The 23,205-nt window shown below is 40.6% G+C and overlaps 2 protein-coding genes across 2 annotated transcripts in view; both read right to left on the bottom strand.

The window, feature by feature from the left end:
- Nucleotides 1-965: 965 nt before the first annotated feature.
- Nucleotides 966-4,670, bottom strand: LOC136448426 (microsomal glutathione S-transferase 1-like). The gene is made up of 3 exons (XM_066447975.1): nucleotides 4,410-4,670; nucleotides 2,871-2,996; nucleotides 966-1,292 (listed from the first exon to the last, which is right to left on the bottom strand). The coding sequence occupies exons 1-3, from the start codon at nucleotides 4,533-4,535 to the stop codon at nucleotides 1,095-1,097; spliced, it is 450 nt and encodes a 149-aa protein (XP_066304072.1). The 5' UTR covers nucleotides 4,536-4,670; the 3' UTR covers nucleotides 966-1,094.
- Nucleotides 4,671-7,288: 2,618 nt separating this feature from the next.
- LOC136448452 (uncharacterized) overlaps nucleotides 7,289-23,205 on the bottom strand; it is a 75,029-nt gene continuing 59,112 nt past the window's right edge. Inside the window, exons 20-23 of the mRNA XM_066448017.1 lie at nucleotides 10,422-10,555; nucleotides 9,663-9,841; nucleotides 8,675-8,839; nucleotides 7,289-8,181 (exon numbers count right to left, since the gene is read on the bottom strand). Of these exons, the coding sequence (XP_066304114.1) occupies nucleotides 8,099-8,181; nucleotides 8,675-8,839; nucleotides 9,663-9,841; nucleotides 10,422-10,555 (561 nt within the window). The 3' untranslated portion in view covers nucleotides 7,289-8,098. The remainder of the gene's footprint in view (nucleotides 8,182-8,674; nucleotides 8,840-9,662; nucleotides 9,842-10,421; nucleotides 10,556-23,205) is intronic.

A 23,205-nucleotide genomic window follows, 5' to 3' on the forward strand; every position in this document is an offset into this window, starting at 1 on the left:
AGTTCGTTCCATTTCGCTCCATTTTGTTCCATTTCGCATTTCTGGGGACCCAATGAAATACCTCTGAATTTTCCAGTGGAAAAGGAGACGCATACTAGTCCAGCGTTCTCATGATAGGATTAAGGTTGTTCAATCGTTGATAGGATGCTGAATATTGTAAAGTCATAGCAAAAGAATAAATTTATTTGTCAGTCGATTGTCATTGGTCCTTCACGTTGAGTGGATCTTATTTTCTTGGCTTTTTCAGTCTGACAAAAGTTTATGTTGCTATCTAAAAAAAGTCTAGAAATAGACGATCTTCTGTAGATTTAACCAGACTATGCCAGCTGACCGTAGTTGCCCGTGAAATATCACCTGTTAGACAATAACATTTCGTGTATGGTCTGAATACGAAAATACACATTTGTCCACATTTCACACATCAAACGGTCTTTTCTATTTACAACACCAATTCAACTTTTAAAATGTGAAAAAAAACTATGAAGCTTGTGCATTATTAACTATCAGGATTACATTTCTGGCATGTGTGTACCATTTATCATGTGAACAATACTAGATATCGTTTCCTAGTACGATTGACGCCAACGTATCTGTTTTACCAGTACTATCATTTAAAGAGAATTCAGACTCTACAACTGGATAAGAATTCGGAGATTTATTTCCGGACGTTTCGAGTGACATCCATCGATCAGTCTTCTTCAGCGTCACTAAAATGAACTTAGTCTAGCAGAAGTAACCGGTACTTATTACGAAATAAATCTCCGAATTCTTATCCAGTTGTAGAGTCTGAATTCTCTTTATATATTGTTTACCTGGATGTCTAACCTTCACAAACGTAGTACTATTATTGTTTGTCTTGATTAGAGTCAAAATTCACTGCACAAAAGGCACAGAATTGACAGAAATAAAATTTAGTATTATCGCTACGTCAGACTATATTAGACAAAGCTAGTGCAAGGAATGAATGAATGAATGAATATTTTATTTTCGTGTCCTGCGACTCAATAAAGTCGCCCCTCCCATACGGACCTATAGGACACCAATTGAACACATAAACTTGACATAGGAGTGTGGGTAGTACATGTGTTGTATTTTTACAGAGCTCCCGCCATCAGAACTTGTAGAGTCATGCTGATGGTGGCGAGTAGTCCCGCGGTATAACCCAGGGTGCGCAAGGGCTGCACAGCCGCCAGGTAGGACACGGTGTGGAAACACCTGGCCGCCGTGAAGACACGGAAGTGCCACAGGGCCACCCCGGGGGACGGGCCGGTCAGCACGTACAGTAGACCAACCTGGGAGAGGGGGGGACATCAAGGAAACGTTAGCATGCACTGTTCTCTGTTTATTATGTCATGTACGAATGAGCACATAATGGACAAAGTATGTAGTCATGTTTCAAAAAGAGAGAAGAAACTATTACATGTATTAGATGATCAATATCGGTTTAGCAATAGTCCACCGTTTGTTTTAATTTTTAGTTCACTATATTAGAATGTAGAATTGTATAAATTCTTTTTACGTATTTTGCTTCTTATAGACCATGTGTGGTCATCTGTGTATTTAGCCCATCTGGACAGGAACATACAATAAAGGCTATTATTATTATTATACTGATGTGGAACATCTATTTAGCAGCAGCAGTAACAACAATGACAATGAATTTTGTGATCAGCAACCGACAGCCCATTACGAGCGTGCAAGGACCGACTTTTGTCTCACCGTCCAAACGTCGCCCAACTACTAATAGGGTGAGGTACTATTTCGCAAAAGTGCAGTTTTTGCTAAAATACGCACCTAGAAATATGGAGGCGGTCTAACTGAACATGAAAATGTAATTTTTTCAACATTAACTCCCCTGTACATACCCCCTGAAGTTTGTACCATGACTGTGACTAAACTAGTATAAAGGTATGCTAGCAAACATGATTAATGCCTTAGAGTATAAGTGCTTTGAGGTATCTTAACCCCAAATCTATTCTCCACGCAGATATAGACTATTCCCAAATCACCCCCATTGCAAAAATGGACTAGTCCCATTAGAACATATACAAGCTTCAAGGGGTATGTACAGACTCCAATATGATTGCCCAAATTTTGTGATTTCTGTGGTTAGACAGACCATATCCATATTTTGAAATGCGTATTTTACAAAGTTGGAATTAATACCCCAGTTTATTGTAATATAATAGCAAGTCTGCATGAGTAGCTTTCTTGGTGTAATCATGTGACTAAATGACGTCATTGATATGGATCTTGTTTTTTTTCTAGATTCTAAAGACCGGAACAAAGTATGAATAATTTAGAGTAAAAATCGGTTTATAGGCAAAACGTACCCCAGGAATGACAAAATAGTAAGTTTCCCGTCGATATTTTGCCTCTATAGGAAGTCATGAGTCTTTTAAGTCCGATTTGTGGAGTATTTTTTGTGTAAAAAGATGCATTGTTTACTTTCTAAAATCAGGCATTTATTCAGGCTAACTACCTATGTGTCTTGTGTAATACATTACTAGCCCTGTGCACAGACATTTCTTCATTTCCGAAATTTCTTTCTTGTACCAAAACGCGTCCAGCACTTTTATTTATTTATTTATTGGCTCAGCATGTACATGCCAGGGTTGCTCAACTAGCCAGAGGCTATTACTAAGGCCCCATGTGCGGCCGTAGGACTGTAGGTTTTGAACCACTCACACCGGGAAGGACCCCTACTCTTTTCGATAAGTGCGGTAGGTTCTTTCACGTGCTCGAGGTGTCGCTCTCCTCAAACACGGGACCTCCATTTAAGTAACGTCCTATCCTAGGGACGTCCCCAACCGAAGCTAGGTACCCATTTAAACCTGAGTGAAGTGAGGAAAGTCGTGTCCAGCACTTACGGCCAGGAAGGCGGGGATGTTCTCCAGATCGTTGCGGTGAAGCCTGCGCACGCGCTCTACGTCAGGGTTGTCAAGTCGTGCCACAGCCCCCTTGTTGCCTTTGACGTCTTCTGGGTTTGCGAAAACCTGCGTGGTCGAACAGTGTGAGAATCAGACACACATGGCTGGTTAGAAGATTAGAGGACAAATCTAAGATGCTAATCTTCTTCTTCTTCGATACTGCTCAGCCCGCCTTTCGGCGGATCATTAGCAGCTGCGCCAAATGTTAGTAACAGGTGCAAACAGAGGGTAGAAAGGGGGGTTGACAAGGACATGTGCAAGAAAGAAACTTTTAGTGTTGTTAGTAATTATATATTTACTTAATTATATCTTGTGTTGGATATTATCCTCTCTTGAATTACAATCATGTCATATAACAAATCGTCACTTTACAAATTACAACCAACCTAACACTGCACGAAATCAGGTATTTAAGCATGCTTAATGACATTCGTAAATGAAGCTAAAACATTGGAACAAGATTAAGTAACCTTTAAGCCGCATTTAAGACGTATTAAATGCAACAACTGTAGGTCCGTCTTTACACTATCTATACGAACAGCGTAAAGTCAACTTAAAAATGTATATATGTTTACGTAATCTTTAATGTTGCTTAAGGATGCATTCAATCTAATGTTCCCCTACATGCTTCCAGCATATCTTTACATCATCTTTACGAACAGCGTAACGTCAACTTAAAAATGTAGATAGCTTTACTTAATCTTTAATGTCGCTTAAGTATGCATCAAATATAATGTTCCGTGGTATGCGCAAAGCAAACATGCCAACTGATTTGAAAATGCGGCGGTGTCGTTTTGGCAAATGTGAACAACAATTCAGTCAGCAAATGTAACACACCACAGTTTCATAAACCTCAGTATACTACGGGTTATTTCTCAAGGTCTTTCTGGGATAAACATTTGACACAAAACATGTTTGTTGTTACAAGGCCAACGGGCGTGGTAATAAGCAATGGCGGAACTGCCTCTGGCTACACAAGTACCGACTAAAGGAATGTACACTGCAAGCGTGCCTGTCAGTTCTGGTCACGGCCGATCGAACTAAACACTTGTTTACTCTCAACACTGCCTGTATACAAATGATGGCAGTACTGTATCACCAGAGAACATCGACGACCATTTGTTAGTGAACCGATTTTGCAGCAGTGACACAAAAACACGGATGCCCCCCTCCCCCAGTGCCCATGCAAGTTTGTAGCTAGAGGTCAGATGTCTCCACATATGGTTGTTTTATGTTCGCGGTTGTCGCGGCGACCGTTTCACCGCGAACGTAAAATCACCGCGAACATTTTTGTCCAATACTGTAGCAGTATGTGACTTAAGCGCTGCCGCGAACTGAAAACCACCGCGAACACTCCATTTTCGCCTTAATACGCGAAATAAAAACCACGCGAACTTAAATGCATTTACAGTAATCTACAAACATCTGCAAGATAGACTGAAGAAAACTGTACGACTGAAGACAATCAAGGTACCGTACCCCCACGCGGAAGCGTGTGTAGGTTGTGTATCCCGCCAGGACAAACATCTTCAGGAGGACAAGGCTGGAGTAAGCCGCGTAAGCCGCGAACACCGGGTTTTCAAACGACAAGCCTGTGTACGCCATGATGAAACCCTGACTTCCTACTTCAGGTGCCAAACAACAGTATTACGTGGAACAGGGATGCCTATAAAGTTTAAGACAGCAAGCTGATCGACGTCGCGACGTGTAGAAAAGAACAGTTGAACGCTGTTTGATCGACGAGTGTTTCGATAAAACAGACGATAGGCAAAACGATCACGCCCACTTTATTTCAAGGGTGAACGGCTGCAGAATGCTCCCCCCGCGGCGTCCTGGGACAAAAGACGCACCAGAGCTTCATCTTTTGCATATACACACCTAGTCATTAACGAATGAATGAAGACCTTTATTGCACACACATACCCACTGGGTTCAGTACAGGTCACAACAGAAGAAAAAAAAGAAAAAAAACATCACAGTTTGCAAATACATATAACGTTATATATAAAATGATAAGCTAGCACTAGTCTAATGATTACGTTAATTTGGCCTCTTCTCACTTCTTAGTAATTGTGCAGATATAAGTACATGTGTGTTTAAAAATCTAAAACCATTAGAAATATGAATTTGTCCGCGTTGCCAAGATGTATGAAATGGGGAACCTACGTTGTATCAGTTCATAAAGCGCAGCTCTCTCTTCGTTGTATAAACTACATTCTGCTAAAGCCTAATCATTGAAGGGCTGAATGTCAGAGTATGAAACAATGACGCCATACCTTACTAGACTAATGTGATTTTAAAGTCGCCTTTAATGATTTTATATACGAAAAGCGTTCATCTTTATAATGGAGGATTGTCTATGTTTCCCAGGGGACTGTACGAAGAACTTGCCTCCATGAAAAATAAAAGGTATAGTGTTTGGCCTGTTTATCTGTCTATGTGTGTGTGTGTCTCTGTGTGTTAGTTTGTGCATGTGTGTGTGTGTGTGTGTGTCTGTCTGTGTGTGTGTCTGTGTGTGTGTGTGTGTGTCTGTGTCTGTGTGTTTCTGGATTTTGTAGTCAGCACAACTCGTTCTGGTATGAAGGTAGATCTTAGGAAGAAGATTTTGGGCTCCCTTGCATGTCACCTTGGTACTGCAATAGAACTTCCGTTTTTTGTATCTTTTGAACTGGACGTGCTATGGTCTTGATGTTTTAGTTGCAGATAGCTTGTGATGTAAGGAAGAAGTGGTGTAGGTTTGGACCCCCTAGCAACTTACTCTGGAACTGCAGGGGCCTTTTGTGTCAAAATCTTTCAAGGGCAATAATCCAACAAGGAAAGACAGATATCCATGATATTCGGTATGCAGGTACACCCCGACCAATCGATCGCTTTGAAACTCAGATTCGAATCAGCCATGACCCGACAAATCGACTTCTTAGTCGCCTTAACGACTTAATCTGGCAAAATAAACTCGCCAGTGAGATGCTAGAGGGTGTTAGCATTTAAAAGATGTTTTCAGATTGACAATTTTGGCACTTTGAAAGTGATAGAAAGTGACCGCGATTTAACGTTTAAAAATAGTTTCTACTACTTTTCTTTAAAATATACGCTCTTCCACCCTTACGATCATGTTTGTCGAACTCCTGTTGGCATATGAAAACCGTTAATGTTGTTAACGTTGTAGTCGTTAAATTGGACATGCCCCACAACTCGCATCAAGTGATATGTGATGGGCTTTAAAACAGCAATGATTGCTTTTGACTACATTTCGTCATAATTGGTCATAAAAGCTTATGTTGTCTCGTATCCATCACCACTATACGAGACAACATAATCTTTTAAGACTAATTATGACAAAATCTAGTCAAAAACAACATACGATAATGTTCTGAGGTCCCATCATATGGAACAATTTAAGCCAAATACAACAGTCTTGCTCGTCTTTGCCCAGTTTAAAAAACTTCTAAGATAGATTTCATACAACAACCAAGCACTACTTTCACCTCATTTGTTTGTTTTCCTTGTTTTCCTTTTTCCCTTTCCCTTTTCGTTTGATATTTGATTATTAGTATTTGATGATTGATATTTTGGTTAATTTTTGATCTATTTGTTCACAATTTGTTAAATATGATTAGCATTGCTCATATATAGCGTACCTTATTATGTTTGATACCTTATAATTCATTTTGTATATACATTTCCTCGTATCTGTTCATCTATTAGGATTTATGATATAAGTTCAACTTATTTTCTATCGTTAATTTTGTTTAGTTTTGAGTTATGTACAATTTATGATATAGTTCCTATTAATTCTTAAGTTTTGAGGGGAGGCCCACGAAAAGCCACCGATGCTTCTGCCCCCCCCCCCCCCTGCATATTTCTTTTGCCCTGTATGTCTTTGTTTTAAAATACTTGTACATATGCGAAACAATAAACAGTAAACAATACAAGATATACAGGGGAAGCGTACGTAAAGACGTGACAGACAAACCACAACATACAAATGATGCGCAGTTGCATTGCTTTTTATGATACCCATTTTTCATGCAGAAATATCTGATAAGTATCTTAACACGGATAAAATATCGGTAATGGTGATAATTGGATGATACCTCGTCAGTCAATTTTAAGCAACATCATTACCAATCAAATATGGGGCAGCATGACTCTATTCTACAGATTCAAATTCAACAAATATGATATACCATATATTGCCGACAAAATTAAGATGCACTATATGACACTTGCTGAACTAGACATAATGTTATTTTGTATGTATAAGTATGTCTAAATACTTCGAAAACTTGAAAAATATCACAATTCGCAACCCAATACATTCATATATAAATCCGATAGTTTTAGCTAACGTTTTCTATATTTCCAGACGCAAACGTTTCCTCTTTATTATGGTGCATTTATAAAATGATTTTGAAGTCATATATAGATGGAATAGAATAGTATATATCTATACAGATGCTGGCTTTCAAAAATCAGTGAGCTTGCTTCCTTAAAGTGGCAACAAACTAGATATGCAATATACTAGTATACGCCGGACCTCAGTATTGATTTAGAGAATAAAGTTTACGCTGATTATATCTAACAGTGCTAGCCTCCTTCGCAGACTTCCTAGAACGGTGGCGTATATATTTGGGGGAGGGGGTGACGCAATTTCTTACACTGGCCAAGGTTCTCAAATGCCGGCAAAGGACTTTCGCGGTCGTCCCCCTGCGACATAACTCCCTCGGCGGCGAAAGTCCCTTGCCGGCATTAGAGAACCTTGGCCCGTGTAAGAAATCGTGTCACCCCCCGGCAAAGGACTTTCGCGGTCGTCCCCCTGCGACATAACTCCCTCGGCGGCGAAAGTCCCTTGCCGGCATTAGAGAACCTTGGCCCGTGTAAGAAATCGTGTCACCCCCCTCCAACTATATACGACGCCGTTCTAGGAAGTCTGCGAAGGAGGCTATAACAGTGCATGCATTTCACGTAGAATGTCCTAGCTCGCATGCAAATTACTTGCAGTTGTCGAATGATTTCTACGGAAGAAGATATTTCTAAACTGACATGTATCACCGTATTGACTTAGTACAATGTTGTGTAACATCTACGGTTGGTTACCTAGCTATGATATCTAGAAAAAAAGGTCTGAACAGTTTTTAAGATGACTAATTTTATGGCGCTAACTTCGCTCAGTTGAAAATCGTACTTCCGTCGATTGAGGTGCGAGCGAGTCCGTTCTCGCAATCAACCTTGATCTCAGACGCATCATAGTCTGGAAACCAACAAAATCAACGTTATCATACATGTCATAACTGATGAAAGAAACACATTATAGCATAAACATACATTAAACATATGTTTGTCTGTAATAACAACATATAACGTTATATTAATTTAAACCTCCATTAACACTAATCCGCCGGGGTACATAATTCCACCACTCTGAAAAGATAAGTCCAAACAGATCTCCAACCCAACATCCCCCAGTATAATGCAATCTTGCATATCTAAACTGTGCATACCTAAGGGGTGCTGCACTTGAGATCTCTCAAACCCACTAGTTTGTCAAAGTAGCAGATTTATGTAACCTGGCGGATTAATGTAAATGGTGGTTAAAAAGATGGCGATGGCCCAGTGCAGACTTGACGTCAAAACTCGTGGTAAAATAAACAGTTTTACCCGTAAACACGTAGAAACAATATTACACCATTTGGCTCGCCACTGAGGCGTCGCCAAAAAAAGAGAGACATATACGTGAAACATACCTTTCACACAGCGTTTGACAACACGATTCTCGCATGGGAAGACTTCATGGACGAGGTTGTACAAGACAGGGTCATAGGCCATGAGCTCCTCGCGGGTGTTGACATGGTTGTGGATACCATCAGGAGGGTCCCTTTCGTGGTTTACGTCGAAGTAGCTTTGTACTCCTTTACATGGCAGAGCAAAAATGGTTTGTAACACTTGCACAAGCTTCTTTAGAATGTAGCTATACAGCCGTCTTAAAAAATGTATGATGAAGCCATTTTCCATGCCCTGAAATCAACAACAATTCTTATCGCGCTGTAACGTTACATCGTGTATCCAAAACCTAATTCACCATGTACATAAGGATTTGTGGCAAATATGTCCTACCACGAGCTCGACAGAAATTATCGGGCCTGCTCCCAAGAGTCGCCAATATGCTACAACATGACCACATTTAATTTTTCTTTCTCTAAGCTTGTTCTTTGCCTATCCCACGACTTCTTAAGCCATGTCTTTTTTGTTTTTCCCTACCTGTCTCCTGTGATTGTCCAATGTAACTTTTCTCCACCCTCCTTAAAGCAGGACCCCTATCGCTCGATTCGTCGTTGGCTCGCTCGCGTAGGGGCCCTGCTCTTCAGCGACGATAGACACGGTTCTGGCGCCGTCGCCACCAAAATAGCTTCAGCCAATCAGAGGGTTTGCTAAACCTCATCTCAAGCAAATGCGCAAAGGACGTTGGGAAGCTATCAACCAATCAGGTTACGTCTCACATCGTTACTTTAGGTTCAGAACAAATTAACTGCCAAATAAGGATAGCTCATTAATTATTCATGAACAACTGTCAGTAACGGCGCCAGAACCGTGTCTACCGTCGCTGAAGAGCAGGGCCCCTACGAGAGCGAGCCAAAAACGCATCAAGCGATAGGGGTCCTGCTTTAAGGAGGGTGCTTTTCTCATATCAACTTCCGCTGTTCTTTTTAAACTAATTTGAATAACTTAACACACCTTCTGCCCAGTACTCGAACACGGTGTCGGCTGCATATGTGTTGGCAAATCGTCCGTTTGCCATGGCGTCTTGGTAAGCCGCTTCCAGACGAGCGTTGAAGTCTGGAATCACAATTTTGGCCGCCATATTGTGTACACCGTGGGCAAACTCGTGCATGAAGATGTCTTCCACTCGAAGGCTGAATTACGGCACAATTTGACATAATAAACAACGTAAAAATGTGTTCAAAACATACTGTATTACTTAATATATTACGTGAATTCAAGATAAATGCTTTGGAACAGTAGGACTGTAGTTCAGTCCTTGGTCCCACCAGTTTGTACTACAAGAAACTGTGCAGAATCCGCGTGCAGCGTAGATATTTAGTCAGAGGTAGTAATATACCGTGGCCGACAAAAACAATATGCAACACACACGTATTTTGGCAGCACACGCACCTAATTTGAGTGCGTCCACACCTACTTTAGTTGCGTCGACACCGCCAGTTTCATATGTGTTGGCGAATCGTGTTGACAAACTTGCGGTGTCGACGCAACCAAAGTAGGTGTGGACGCACCCAAAGTAGGTGTATGTGCTGCTGAAGTAGGTGTGTGCACACCCAAACTAGATGTGTGCACACTGCACACCCAAACTAGGTGTGTGTTGCATATTGTTTCTGTCGGCCACGGTAGTATCAAGACTGAACAAGCACCATGAGATGACATGCACAGCTAACATGGTGTGAATCACGGTCTATATACAGGCAACGTCTCGCATACCTGTCATGTTGGTAACACAGAACATTTTCCTCAGCTCCTGTCGACACCGGAAAACTCGTCGTGCCCCCCAGTCCTCGAGCCCGGGTGTTGAAAATCGGGTCCATGTTGGAATGTTCGGGAACATCCAGAGTAACCTGGTGATCAGATCATAACATCAAAGATCTACGTCTCCATAACGAAGGTAATTTATGTTACATGCTACTCTTGGGCTCAAGTACACTTTCACTCTTATCAGTGACTGCCTTATGCATAGTTTTTACTTATGCTACCCCTGATATGTTCACACAACGGCGTCGCGGTGGCGTAGTGGCAGGGTGTTTGGCCCCAGAACCCAGAGATACTGGGTTCGAATCCAGGGTTCCCTGATTTGTTTCGTTGACGTTGTGCCCTTGGGAAAGCCACTTAACACGACTTTCGCCACTTTACTCGGGTGAAAATGAGTACCTAGCTTCGGTTAGGGACGTCCCTCGGATAGGACGTTAAATGGAGGTCCTCTGTTTGAGGAGAGCCACACCTCAAGCACGTTAAAGAACCCAACACACTTATCGAAAAGAGTAGGGGCATGCCCCGGTGTGTGTGGATCATATACAACTGTCTTGATATACAGCTTGTACTCTTCAGTACAAACCTGGTGTGTTACGTCTTCATGCGGTTTACAGGGTGTTCAATAAAAAAAAAGGTCTATTGGGCGTGCGTAAGAGTAAGAAACTGAAAAGTTTGAGGCAACTTTTTGTCTCAATGTATTCTGTATATCGCCAGTACGCCAAAGCTGTCAGCAGAACATCATGAATTCAAGAAGTTGTTGTGAGCGGATGCCATCTTCAGCAAATCTATTATTCCATGTCCCCATGCCACGTAATGTATATAGGGGAGGGACCTCCAACTGGACTTTCCTATGCAACATATCCATCAAAAACAATCGCTTAAAAACACGTGTATCTACATTTCAAACTTCACATTTTTACGACCCCTGCAAAGCTGGATTTGTCAGGTTGCTTTAGGCAAAAAAAGCAGAAATTCAACTCCAGCATTTTAACGACCTAAAGACAGAAGTTTCAGATGAGACCAGGATTTCACCCCCTCCCCATCCTGATATATCAGTCCAACCATAAGAGAAGGGTTCAGAGGTCACTCCGAGATCAAAACATGACAAAAATCATCTATTTTGGCCAGATTTTTGAAATTCACATTCTTCTGACCTCCTAGCAGAAAACTGGACAATTCTGACCAAAACTTGCCCAGTAATAGATCATTTCAAAAATAAGTAAGCACCATGGGTATGCACTGTGCACTCTACTGCGCAACTCGATAAGCTGGTCCCTCCCCTATACTAAATTGTTTGAATTTGAATTACCTCAGATTCAGCCATGATGGCTGCTCTACCATAGACGTTGAAGTACGAGTCCCGCAGGTCCCTCCTGTCCGCTAACATGAACAGCACGTCGTAGCAACATCTCCGGAGGGCGTCGTCAGGCAGAATAGAAGAGCCCAGGATGGGTATACCGTATGCGTGCAAGTATTTCTAATGGTTAAAAAAAAAAACGATTTATTTTCGTAAATATCGGTAAGACGTTTGAGAAGATCTGCTGGAGAAAGAATGGCAAATAAACAAACGGTTGCAACAATGGCCATAAGTATCAAGGAGGTTTAAAAACACACAACTTTAAGTATAAATGGTTTCAAAGACTTTGTAAAAAATACAATAACAGTAACTCTAGTTGTATTAGTTACAAGTGCATTCTACCGCTGCACCATTCCTAATGCAGAAATAAACTGAAGGAAATAAAGCAACAAACATAGGTCTGAACTGACCTGATAATAAGCGCCCAAATTGAGTTCCGTCCGAACTTCATCCGGGACATCTGTGACGTTACTACACTCCCAGGTATCCCATGCACGACCGCGCTTGGTTGTGAGACACTCAGCTGGTAAATCTGAGGACAGCAAAATAACCGATCATCTAGCAAGTCCGTCTGACACGACACCATGTCTTAGTTCTTTAAGTATAGAATAGCTCTGATCAAAAAGAGTTTCTTTGAATTCGAAAGGAATGGGGAGCCTTTACGCAATAAGTGAATTAGGATATTATCAGATTGAAATTTGTGACTGATCCTACCAGATTTAATCCTTTCGAATTCAAACAACGCCAAAGTCTTACAGTACGTCCAAATATTCATAAAAGAAACCAAAATATTTGAGTAGCAAAACCTCCATCCCACCAGCCTTGTAGTATCTGCTCACATATTTATCTGTATATTGATTTCAATTTTCTTACATTTCAAGATTACTGTCATGTAGGTTATTTCAAATAACGTGTTGCTCCTGTGCTGTGCATGTCCGCATTTGTTTTTCATTTTCAGTATTTCTAGTATTTGTTTTGTACTTTTGTAATGTACTCTGTTGATGGCGACACGAAAATAAGCTGTAACCTTGGGTATGTCGTCATCATTTCCTGTATCAAATGTTGCAATAAAAAAAAAAGAGTTTCTTTAAAGTTCCAAATTAAGTATGGTACCAACCCTTTTACCATAGTTTCAGATTATAAACAAATGGTAAGAGCAATTAATAAAACATGTATGTATGTATGTATGTACGTACGTATGTTTGTATGTATGTATGTATGTATGTATGTATGTATGTATGTTTGTATGTTTGTATGTATGTTTGTATGTATGTATGTTTTCATGTTTGAAGACAAGCCGGAGATGTTTGTATGTTTGCATGTTTGTATGTTTGTATGTTTGTATGTTTGTATGTTTGTATGTTTGTATGTTTGTATGTTTGTATGTTTGTATGTTTGTATGTTTGTATGTTTGTATGTTTGTATGTTTGTATGTTTGCATGTTTGTATGTTTGTATGTTTGTATGTTTGTATGTTTGTATGTATGTATGTATGTATGTATGTATGTATGTATGTATGTATGTATGTATGTATGTCTTACTACGCCATTCTCCCGTTTGCAATTCTAAACCTTGTCATATCATAAATTTTGGGACTTTCCATCTACCTGGATGGCACACGCCACAACTCAGGGGACAGTTGGAAATCATCCACCCAGGGTTACTCTCACATTGGCCGTCACGTGCCCAATTAGGACACCATTTACTTGAGTCACTGCAGCCTGATATCTGTAATGGAACAATCAAGTTGGAATTTATGGACAGTCACCAAACGCATCGATGCACCATGATACCTAGCCTCTACCAGACTCCGCGGATCGCTGGGAAAATAGTAGAAATTTGCCTAATAGAGTGAATAGTATGCCAAGGGTAGTCAGCTATGCAGAGAAGTTCAATAGGCTACCCACGGATCGCCTATTGAACTTCTCTGCATAGCTGACTACCCTTGGCATACTATTCACTCTATTAGGCCAATTTCTACTATTTTCCCAGCGATCCGCGGTGTCGGGTAGAGGCTACCTGATACCTGCAAGGGGAAAATTGCTTCAAAGATTACCCTGTTGCTATCAATAAGATATAATGTTCGGGATTGTCACCATATGTAGAAACCCTCATTACTGTACTGTTAATGAGGTAAATATTTTCAATCCAACAAATATCGAATCATGTCTAGACGTCTATGTGCATTTCAAGCATGCTGTATATGCAGATGTGAAATACAAACAGACTGTCTGTATTAATTGTCGGTTTTCTGATCTTGCTTTAAACACAATATGGTATAGACTGCTTTACGTATAGACTGCTTTATGTTGCTTTTTAAACCTCTGCAAACAAATAATGAACATTCCAAACATTTCGTTAGCGTGAGCCATACCAAAAAGGTATTCTTCTCTTTTGTTTGATTGCTTTTAGTATCATCGGTAGCCTTATCAGAGCAGTAAGAAACAAAATTATTAAAAGATAGAAAACTAGTTTCACGACCTCATAACTTCGAAATGATTTTAACCTTGATGACTAACGTATTATGAGTTTTTACATTGATTATGCAAATACGGTTAATCTTTCCCCCAAAATAACAGAAGTTGTCCAAAGTATGATAGTCTTATCGTAACAAGGCTTTTCTAGCATTGTATCATCAATTATTCAAATGAGGTCCTCATTAGCATACTACATATTCCACGATGCTTTAACGCCTTACATCAGGGCAAACAGCAAAGCTGACGTCACTGGTCAACACATCCACGCCATTGTCGGCTGTACAGGTGTACATTCCGTCATCTTCGGGGAGAACGCTTCCAATCACCAGCGTCCCGGTGACTGGGTCGACGACGGCCGCGGCCGGAAGTGCAGCCGAGTTTTCCCGAGTCCAGGTGAAACTCGGAGGGGGACTTCCGGCCGACAAGCAGAGAAGAGTCACCTGTTCCCCTTCATACACAAGTCTTGTCGGTCTTATCATGGCGGCGATTCTCAGGGCAACTGAAACAAACAAACAAACAAACAAAAAACAAACAACAATAAGATAGAATTGTTCGATGGCTTGTCAAGACTTACAAATCATAGCACAAAATTGATTGTCATTGGAAACTGCCTCAGATAGTTTTTCTTCAATTTTTCAAACTAATCTGGTCCGGCTGGCGTCGTCGCTGGAAAACACACAAACAATTAAATGAACATAACGTTGCTTAATTTGGCAATGAAGATGACCCACAAAACATGTTATATCAAAGCTTATTCAAATAGGGCAAATAGGTCCTTCTTAATGTTTCAAACTAACCTGGTCCAGCTGGCGTCGTCAATGACAATGAGCTGCGAATGGTTGCTTGTGTTGTGGTGGATTTCGCTGGAAAATACACAAACAATTAAACAAACGAACAAAGACATAACGTTGTTTAATTTGGCAATGAAGATTAACATTTCAAAATTTTATCCAGTTGCTTGAGTAATCATTTTTGGCGTATCTTACTACCTGGATGTCTAACTTTCATCAATGTAAGATTAACATTAGTTCACGTAAAACCGGGATTTTTTGACGTCGCTATCTTCTAATGCATTGTTATCGAAGCTTTTCAGACAGTGCTTTGAATACGTTAGTCTGTCAGCTTTGCATTGCTGGCGTTATAACTGATGTTGCATCTAGCACATAGCTCTAAAGACACAGTTTTTAAAAACGGCGAGTTTATGTGAACCAACGTTACCTACAAAACATGAAATGTCATAAAAAGCCTATTCGACCGGGGCAAACTTACCTGGTCCGGCTGGCGTCGTCGATGAGCTTGGAGTCGTTGCCTGCGTTGTGGTGGACGTCGCTGTATAGGACAAACGATTTATCAGAAAACTCCAAAATATTTCAAGTTTTGGTATAGTTATGGTGTGACGTATACTTGATTCACAGTGATCTCCATCGTACCAGGCAACACAATCACAGCTATAGCTGTTGACCTTTGTTTATTCTTCTATTCCAACTGGAGGTATGGTTGATTCCTTGATGATGCCTGAGAAGTGTACGTTTAACCGTAGAACTTCGCCCTTCCTGAACAGAGCACCCTACTCCCAAGGAAATCGAACTATTGTTACCGCAAATGCTATCTATCTTAAGATACTAATACATTTTGATGGTAGCGTGCGTAGTCCAGTGGTTAGCGGCCCTGCCTCTGGAACTAGAAACCCCGGGTTCGATCCCGGCTGTGTCGCTCATCCGACACGCACGCTATCGGAAAGGGTCGCAGTCCTTAGGACGGGACGTTAAGCCGTGGTCCACTGTTCATTGTGCTTGTCGAAAAGATCGAGCTAGGGGAATTTCCCCGGTACAATGAACCTGTAAAATACTGTATATAGGCGTCTGTCCTCTCTGACACGACAAGTAAAAGATTAGCTCATCTGTTCATTGAGTTCATTTGAGCTTACCTGGTTCGATATCACTTTCCTTTCAATTTCCTCGATTTCAACGTTGTTCTGTACCATTCGTGAATCTGAAACTTAGAAAGAGTCCTCCGGCTAACAAGCAGTTGGGCGTCAGCTCTCATCTGGCCTTAGCGACAGTTCTTCTACTGTCTCCGTTACATATGCGCACAAACAGTCTCTAGGGGTCGGCTTAGGGGAGTTTTACCGGGCCCAGTCTGATTTATTGAATCGTTTCTGATAGCCTATCTACTTAGCTGTCATATAAATTTTCGCTGCCACCCTACTTTCGCCGCCGCCCTCGATGGCGACGTAATCTAATCCAAGGCCGTAAACAGACCCCGAGCGGACTAAGCTGTCTGGGCGGGCGGGGTCACTCCAAGCGCCGTATAGATATCGAGGAGCCCCCGGTGGTATGGTTTCCAGGCTGGCGCATTTTGTGTACCATTGTTTGTTCTGATTGAAATTAGTCTTCGGGTATGACTTTACATCAAAGTTATTATCATTCATTTTAGTCCCTTTGCTAAATTCATGATAACAGACATGACCTGAAAAATCGTACGCACCACAAACGAGATCAGTCCCCGTCCACTGTCCACTCACGCATTCCTTGAAGTCCTGTCCATCGACCTTGACGTACCCTGGGCTGCAGCGGTAGGTGCATTTTGTCCCCGGCCGGTAGGGAGACGTGGCCGACGTGCAGGACTTATCATCGCTCGTGTTTGGTACGTCTGGTGGGGAGTCTCTACAGGGGCCTGAAATGAAAATCAAACTAGAGTTAAGTATTTGTGCTACATATACTTGCTATGTTAGTTTAGCGATTACTGGATCTTTTATAAATATATGAATTGGTATTGAATTTTTCTTTTTATCTGAGTTGAATGTGTGATAGCTGTGTGCCGATTTGTTTAAAATAGAGAGAACGCTAGCGACCAAAAAAAACACCCCTCCCAATGAAATGGTATGGCTACCCTGCGACGTCACAAAATTAAGATGGCAGCCACCACACATGCCAACGGATCCAACAAAGGTTTTGCTACGCAAACCTGTAAATAACCGGACATTCCGCTGCTGTACCGTAAGAAGTCACACGGGGGAGGGGAGCAACATCTAATCATTTCGAGGTTTCATTCAGACCAACCCACATACCAAATATCAATGCAATCGACACAGACCTCTGGAGTTATGCTGTTCATCCACATAAATACAAACATACATACATACAAACATATGTACATACATACATACATACATACATACATACATACAAACATACATACATACATACATACAAACATACGTACATACATATATGCATACATACATACATACATACATACATACATACATACATACATACAAACATACGTACATACATACATACATACCTACATACATACATGCATACATACATACATGCATACATACATACATACATACATACGTACATACATACATACATACATACATGCATACATACATACATACATACAAACATACGTACATACATACATACATACATGCATACATACATACATACATGCATACATACATACATGCATACATACATACATACATACATACATACATACAAATATACATACATACATTCGTAAATACATACATACAAACATACGTACATACATACATACATACATACATACATACATACATACATACGTACGTACATACATACATACATACATACAAACATACATACATACATACATTCATACGTACATACAAACATACACACAAACGATCAAAACCATAACCTTCTTGGGCATAGTGGTGCGGATCGGTCCGGCCGGACCGGTTCCGGACTTGTAAAACGTTTAGGTTCAAGTCCAAAAAAACCTAAACGTCTGGAAACAAGTCCGGACTTGAAAAAAAATTCTCTCACTCATACACTCCTTTTTGTTTTAAACCATCTTAAACCTTCCTTAAATCGTGAAATTTGCACCAGAAAAATATTAAAACATTGCTGTTTTTGTGTTTATAACTGAACTTTTGTGTTAATTACTGACTGTATATTATTCCGTATATATAGTTTTCAAATTACGTGTAAAATATCTGCCAATATGCAATTTTACATGTAACACGAAAAAATATTCCAAAATTATTGTTCAGGTCCGGACTTTCAAGTCCGGACCTGAACCTAAACCTCTGGACTCGAGTCCGAACCTAAACCTAAACTCGGGTTTAGATCCACACCACTAAATCTTGGCTAAGGTAATCAAAACAAATGTCACAATTGAAGTGTTGATTAAAGTCATCTATTGTAGGATTTGGGCACCAAACCTGGAAAAGTCCCTAGACCAAGATGTTGTCCAATGTTTCCATTTATGATCACTTATTTCACATCTTTTTGTCAGTCTTTTTACGACCAAATGACGACCAGTACATAGTGTGTTGCGTTTATTGTTGAAAACCCATCGTACGAGTAATGTAACCAATAAAGGATATTATGTACATGTAGCATATATATATGTATATATATGTACAGTTGACCTTAACTTAAAATGTCAAAAGAAGCTACTCAAAGATACGCACAAATGCACTTTAATCTCATCCCTCCTTTCCATTCACTTGGCCGGACTCTGCACGTCCTTTTAGAGGCCCCTTTGCCCCTCCTGCAGCCAGGGCGACACGTATAACGGCAGACATCTCCCTTCATAAAGGGCGGGGCGCAGCCAGTCCGTATTGTGTCTTTGATGGTTAGGTCGGGGCACCTTAATTGTGCTGCAAATGCAGTGGCAGAATACAGTGTTAGGCAACATAGCAATTTACTTTGAGTAATACTAGTATGTAATTAAAACGCTTAATGCTACAGATAGATTAGACTATATCTTTAAATGCAACAGCTCACACAGTGTTTAAGTAGGCAAACATTTAAAATATTGTTTTGTTATTAGAAAAAAAATAATGATACTCATAATTAGTCCAACTTGAATTATGTAAAACCTAAGATAGTCATTTTGTTGTAGTGAATAGTTCTATTCCATACTTATGTCTTGTTCTATGGTAACTGCTGTTGCCATACTTTGTACCTGCTACAAAAGTCGTGCAATAAAGTTCTTGTATGATTAGGCCCGCTCCTAAGGCATCGCCAAAAATGAAAACAGCTGTAACAACTACATGTAAGGACTGATCGTTTTCAAATGCTGGTGCCAGAATATATATGCATTTTGTGGCTGGTTTATATCCGGAACGGTACCTATGATCTTTTGCTATTAAGCCAGGAAAATATTAAGCGTGTGAACCATAAAGCCAATCCAATTTCTGTGGCCTTTCAAAAGCACATGGCTTTGTTGGGCACTGTTATTCTTAAAAACTTTCTTTGGTCATTTTGCAAGTAAATTCAAATTTATCAGTATCGAGCTCTTATTAATGCATGCAGGTAATGTAGCGTCCATTTTGTTGCGCAAATATATATAGAGAGAATTAACAGACACGTCATGCGGATTTTTGACGACGCCTGCGGCGCGGAGACACCATTTTTGCAACTTACATTTCTTTTTCCTCTTCTTGGCATCGACCATAAGGAAGACGAGTGAAAAAGCGCACAGGAGGAGGATCAGGGTGGGTACCCTGAGGTTGGAACTGTTGGAAAAAATATATCAGATCTATGAAAAACATAGCCTTTTTTCTGAAGATAACGAGCTTTATGAACATGCCAGTACACGGGAAACTAGTAATCTCTGATACATACAGTATATGATGGTCATTCAGTTGCTTTTGTCGATACTGCATGTTTGTATTGGTTACAGGTTGTTTTGCTACATTGTCAGTTCGCTACAGTACTTTCTGCAACATGGCAAGTCATTTCGCTACATGGCACAGAGTTCTTTCGCTACATGGTAAAAGTTCTTTCGCTACATGGCATAAGTTCTTTTTCTATATTTGAATGTTATTTCTCTAGATAGACTAGCATTATTAGAAATGGTTTTACCACAAACACTTACATATTGTCAGTAAATGCAGTCGGACATCCGCGTAAATTTTTTTCGGCCGCATGATGAAGTGTGAGTCCGATGATTTTCATACGTAATTGTATGTTGTAAAACCATTTCTAATGTTCCTATTCTATCTAGAGAAATAACATTCAAAAGTAGCGAAAGAACTTGTACCATGTAGCGAAAGAACTTGTGTCATGTAGCGAAACAACTTATGCCATGTAGCGAAACGACTGTAGCGAAACTGACAATGTAGCGAAACAACCAGTTACCTTTGTATTACTACTGTATGCCCCTCCACATTCCTTCCTCCCTGCTTTAATGTCACAATCTGTTGCATGTCTTTGGCGTTGGATACATTTCCTTTATTTTCCTTCTTTTTCTACTTTCTTTAATTTTCTGCTTTCTTTTTTTGGGGGAAAGGGGGGTAATGGACGAAAATTGATGCGCGCCTGAATGTCATACAGATAAACAGTGTGACCTATTAAGTGATGTGTGAGTGTCCCAAAAATACTAGACAGTGCCCTAGTATCTCAATCAAATCTGAGATTAAGCGCCGTTGGCCCAATCAAATCTGTTCTACTATCCGACAAAACGAATTACACACTCTGATTGGTCAAGTGGCCATGTTCGAATGTTCGGCTGGATCGGTCCATTGATATTTATTTATTTATTTACACTTCTCCAAAACTGGAAGGCATGGCGGAACAGGTGGACCCCCGCAGGGGTCACCTTTTCAAGGCCGCCATGCCGAAACATACAAACTGTACACAATATCAAGACATAATAATACAATATAAATGACCAATATAAATGAATCAACATGGTATTCAACTTAAGTTAACTTAACAAGATATACAATACAAAGATAGAAATAAATTAAAGAAACTGCACAAGATACAATAATGAGGTAGTATTACAAATTAGCGGGGCCTGTTTGCAACGCAAGTTGCACAGCTGCATGCAAGTAACCAAGAACAGGGGTCTTCTAAATTGAATGATTGGCGGAACCTGCTTCTCATGAATGAAATGAGATTGCTCTTGAAAGTAGTCACATCATTTGCGCTTGACGCCCTTGCTCCTAGCCTTCTAGTTACAGCATCAAGTCTGTTCCATATTGTGATAAAGCGAGGTATGAATGAGGACGCAAATGTTGAAGTTTTTACTCTATGTGGAACTAACATGTATGCTCTAAGACTACGGGGCGTTCTTGTAGGAAAGTTAGCTAGCCTGGCTACATCCGAGTCAAACACCTTTGCATGGGACTTAACAAATGTTATGACATCGGATACATCCCTTCTGTAAGACAGAGGTAGCAAGCCTAGGCTAGACAGTCTTGACTTGTAGTCGAGGTGACCTGCGGAAGGCCCAAGAATGAATTTCGATGCCCTCCGCTGGACACCCTCAAGAAGGGCTGTTAGCTTACGTGACGTAGGGCTCCAAACTGGTGAGCAATATTCCAGTACACTTCTGACAATGGAGAGGTACAACGCTCTCCGAATGTCAGAGTTTGAACTGAAGCCTACGGCACGCTTAAGAAAGCCAAGCAATGAATTTGCTTTAGCTACTGTACTGACAATGTGGTTGTCCCACTTAAGGTCCGATTTTGCTGTGACACCAAGGTCAGACATGTTGTCCAATACATTTAAAGATGAACCTGACATGTGATAGTTGTAAGTGATAGGACACTTGGAACGAGTAAATCTCAACACTTTACACTTGGATAGATTAAAACTCAGCTTCCATGTGTTACTCCAGTCGTGCAGTGAACAAATGTCCTCTTGTAACTTCATACAGTCATTTGTGTTGCGGATCTCACGGAAACACTTACTGTCATCCGCAAAAAGCGCCGTCATAGAGTTACTGGCAGAGTCAGGTAGGTCGTTTATATAGAGTAAAAACAACAGCGGACCTAGGATAGAGCCCTGGGGGACTCCTGACGTCACGGGACGCCATTCCGACTTCCTTCCTTCAACTACCACTCTTTGACGGCGGTTTGACAGGTAGGACTTAATCCATGACAGAAAATTTCCACAAAATCCGAACATTTGTAATTTGTGAACTAGAAGACTGTGGGGAACGGAGTCGAAAGCTTTAGCAAAGTCTAAAAACAACATGTCAACTTGGCCGCCCTTATCCAGAACAGAGCCAACATGATGGTAAACTTCCAAAAGCTGGGTTGTTGTAGAACGGCCTTTCATGAAACCGTGCTGTAGATTGTGTATTGAGCCGTGTAGTCTACTTGATATACTGTCATGTACGCACCTTTCCATGACTTTACTTAGAGTAGAAAGTAAGGAAACAGGCCTGTAGTTGGAAACTACCCCTTTACTACCTTTCTTGTGGACAGGAATGACGTGGGCATCTTTCCAGTCAGTGGGAAATTTCCCTGAAGCAATAGATTTGTTAAACAGTAGAGCCAAGGAAGGTGCGAGAATGTCAGCACATTTCTTTAGAACAAGAGGAGACATTGCATCGGGGCCTAAGGCCTTGCTTGGATCTAGTGTGGCAAGCACCTTGTAAACCGAATCAACCGAAAACTGTAAGTTACATAAAGCATCGACACGTACAGTATCTATAGTAGATACATATCTGTGACGATTGTCCCAGATTGTAGTAGACCTCTGGCCTGTAATAGCAATTGTTACAACATCTTAGTAATTATCTGTTTGTACTCACCTCATGGTGGCGATTCTTTCAGATGTCAAATGTTCGTCTCGCCTCAGAGTTTGTCAAGTGTGAGTGAATATTGCAGTACAGTGCAGTGAGAGTGGTAGAAGATTGCTGACGTGTACCTAAACAGCAGGCGTCAAATTCAACCGTTTACAATTGGATTTGTAATGTTCCCAAATTAAAATAGGTAAAAAGTTATTTCTACAATTCATCATAGTAGGGGGTATTAGCACCAACTTTGTCAAATACGCGTTCTAAAATATGGGGATGGTCTATCTAAGCATGCAAATCACAAAATTTTGGACAATCATTGAACTCTGACCCCCCTGTACATACCCCTTGAAGTTTGGATACCC

The sequence above is a fragment of the Branchiostoma lanceolatum genome, chromosome 14, assembly GCF_035083965.1.
Source record: "Branchiostoma lanceolatum isolate klBraLanc5 chromosome 14, klBraLanc5.hap2, whole genome shotgun sequence".
NCBI lineage: Eukaryota > Metazoa > Chordata > Leptocardii > Amphioxiformes > Branchiostomatidae > Branchiostoma > Branchiostoma lanceolatum.

What these genes read in the sequence shown, in the direction of transcription:
- LOC136448426 (XM_066447975.1), bottom strand. Translation starts at nt 4,535, where the DNA reads ATGGCGTACACAGGCTTGTCGTTTGAAAACCCGGTGTTCGCGGCTTAC. An exon ending in ACACACGCTTCCGCGTGGGG is followed by an intron (nt 2,997 to 4,409) that starts GTACGGTACCTT and finishes TCGACCACGCAG; the next exon opens with GTTTTCGCAAACCCAGAAGA. An exon ending in ACATCCCCGCCTTCCTGGCC is followed by an intron (nt 1,293 to 2,870) that starts GTAAGTGCTGGA and finishes CCCCTCTCCCAG; the next exon opens with GTTGGTCTACTGTACGTGCT.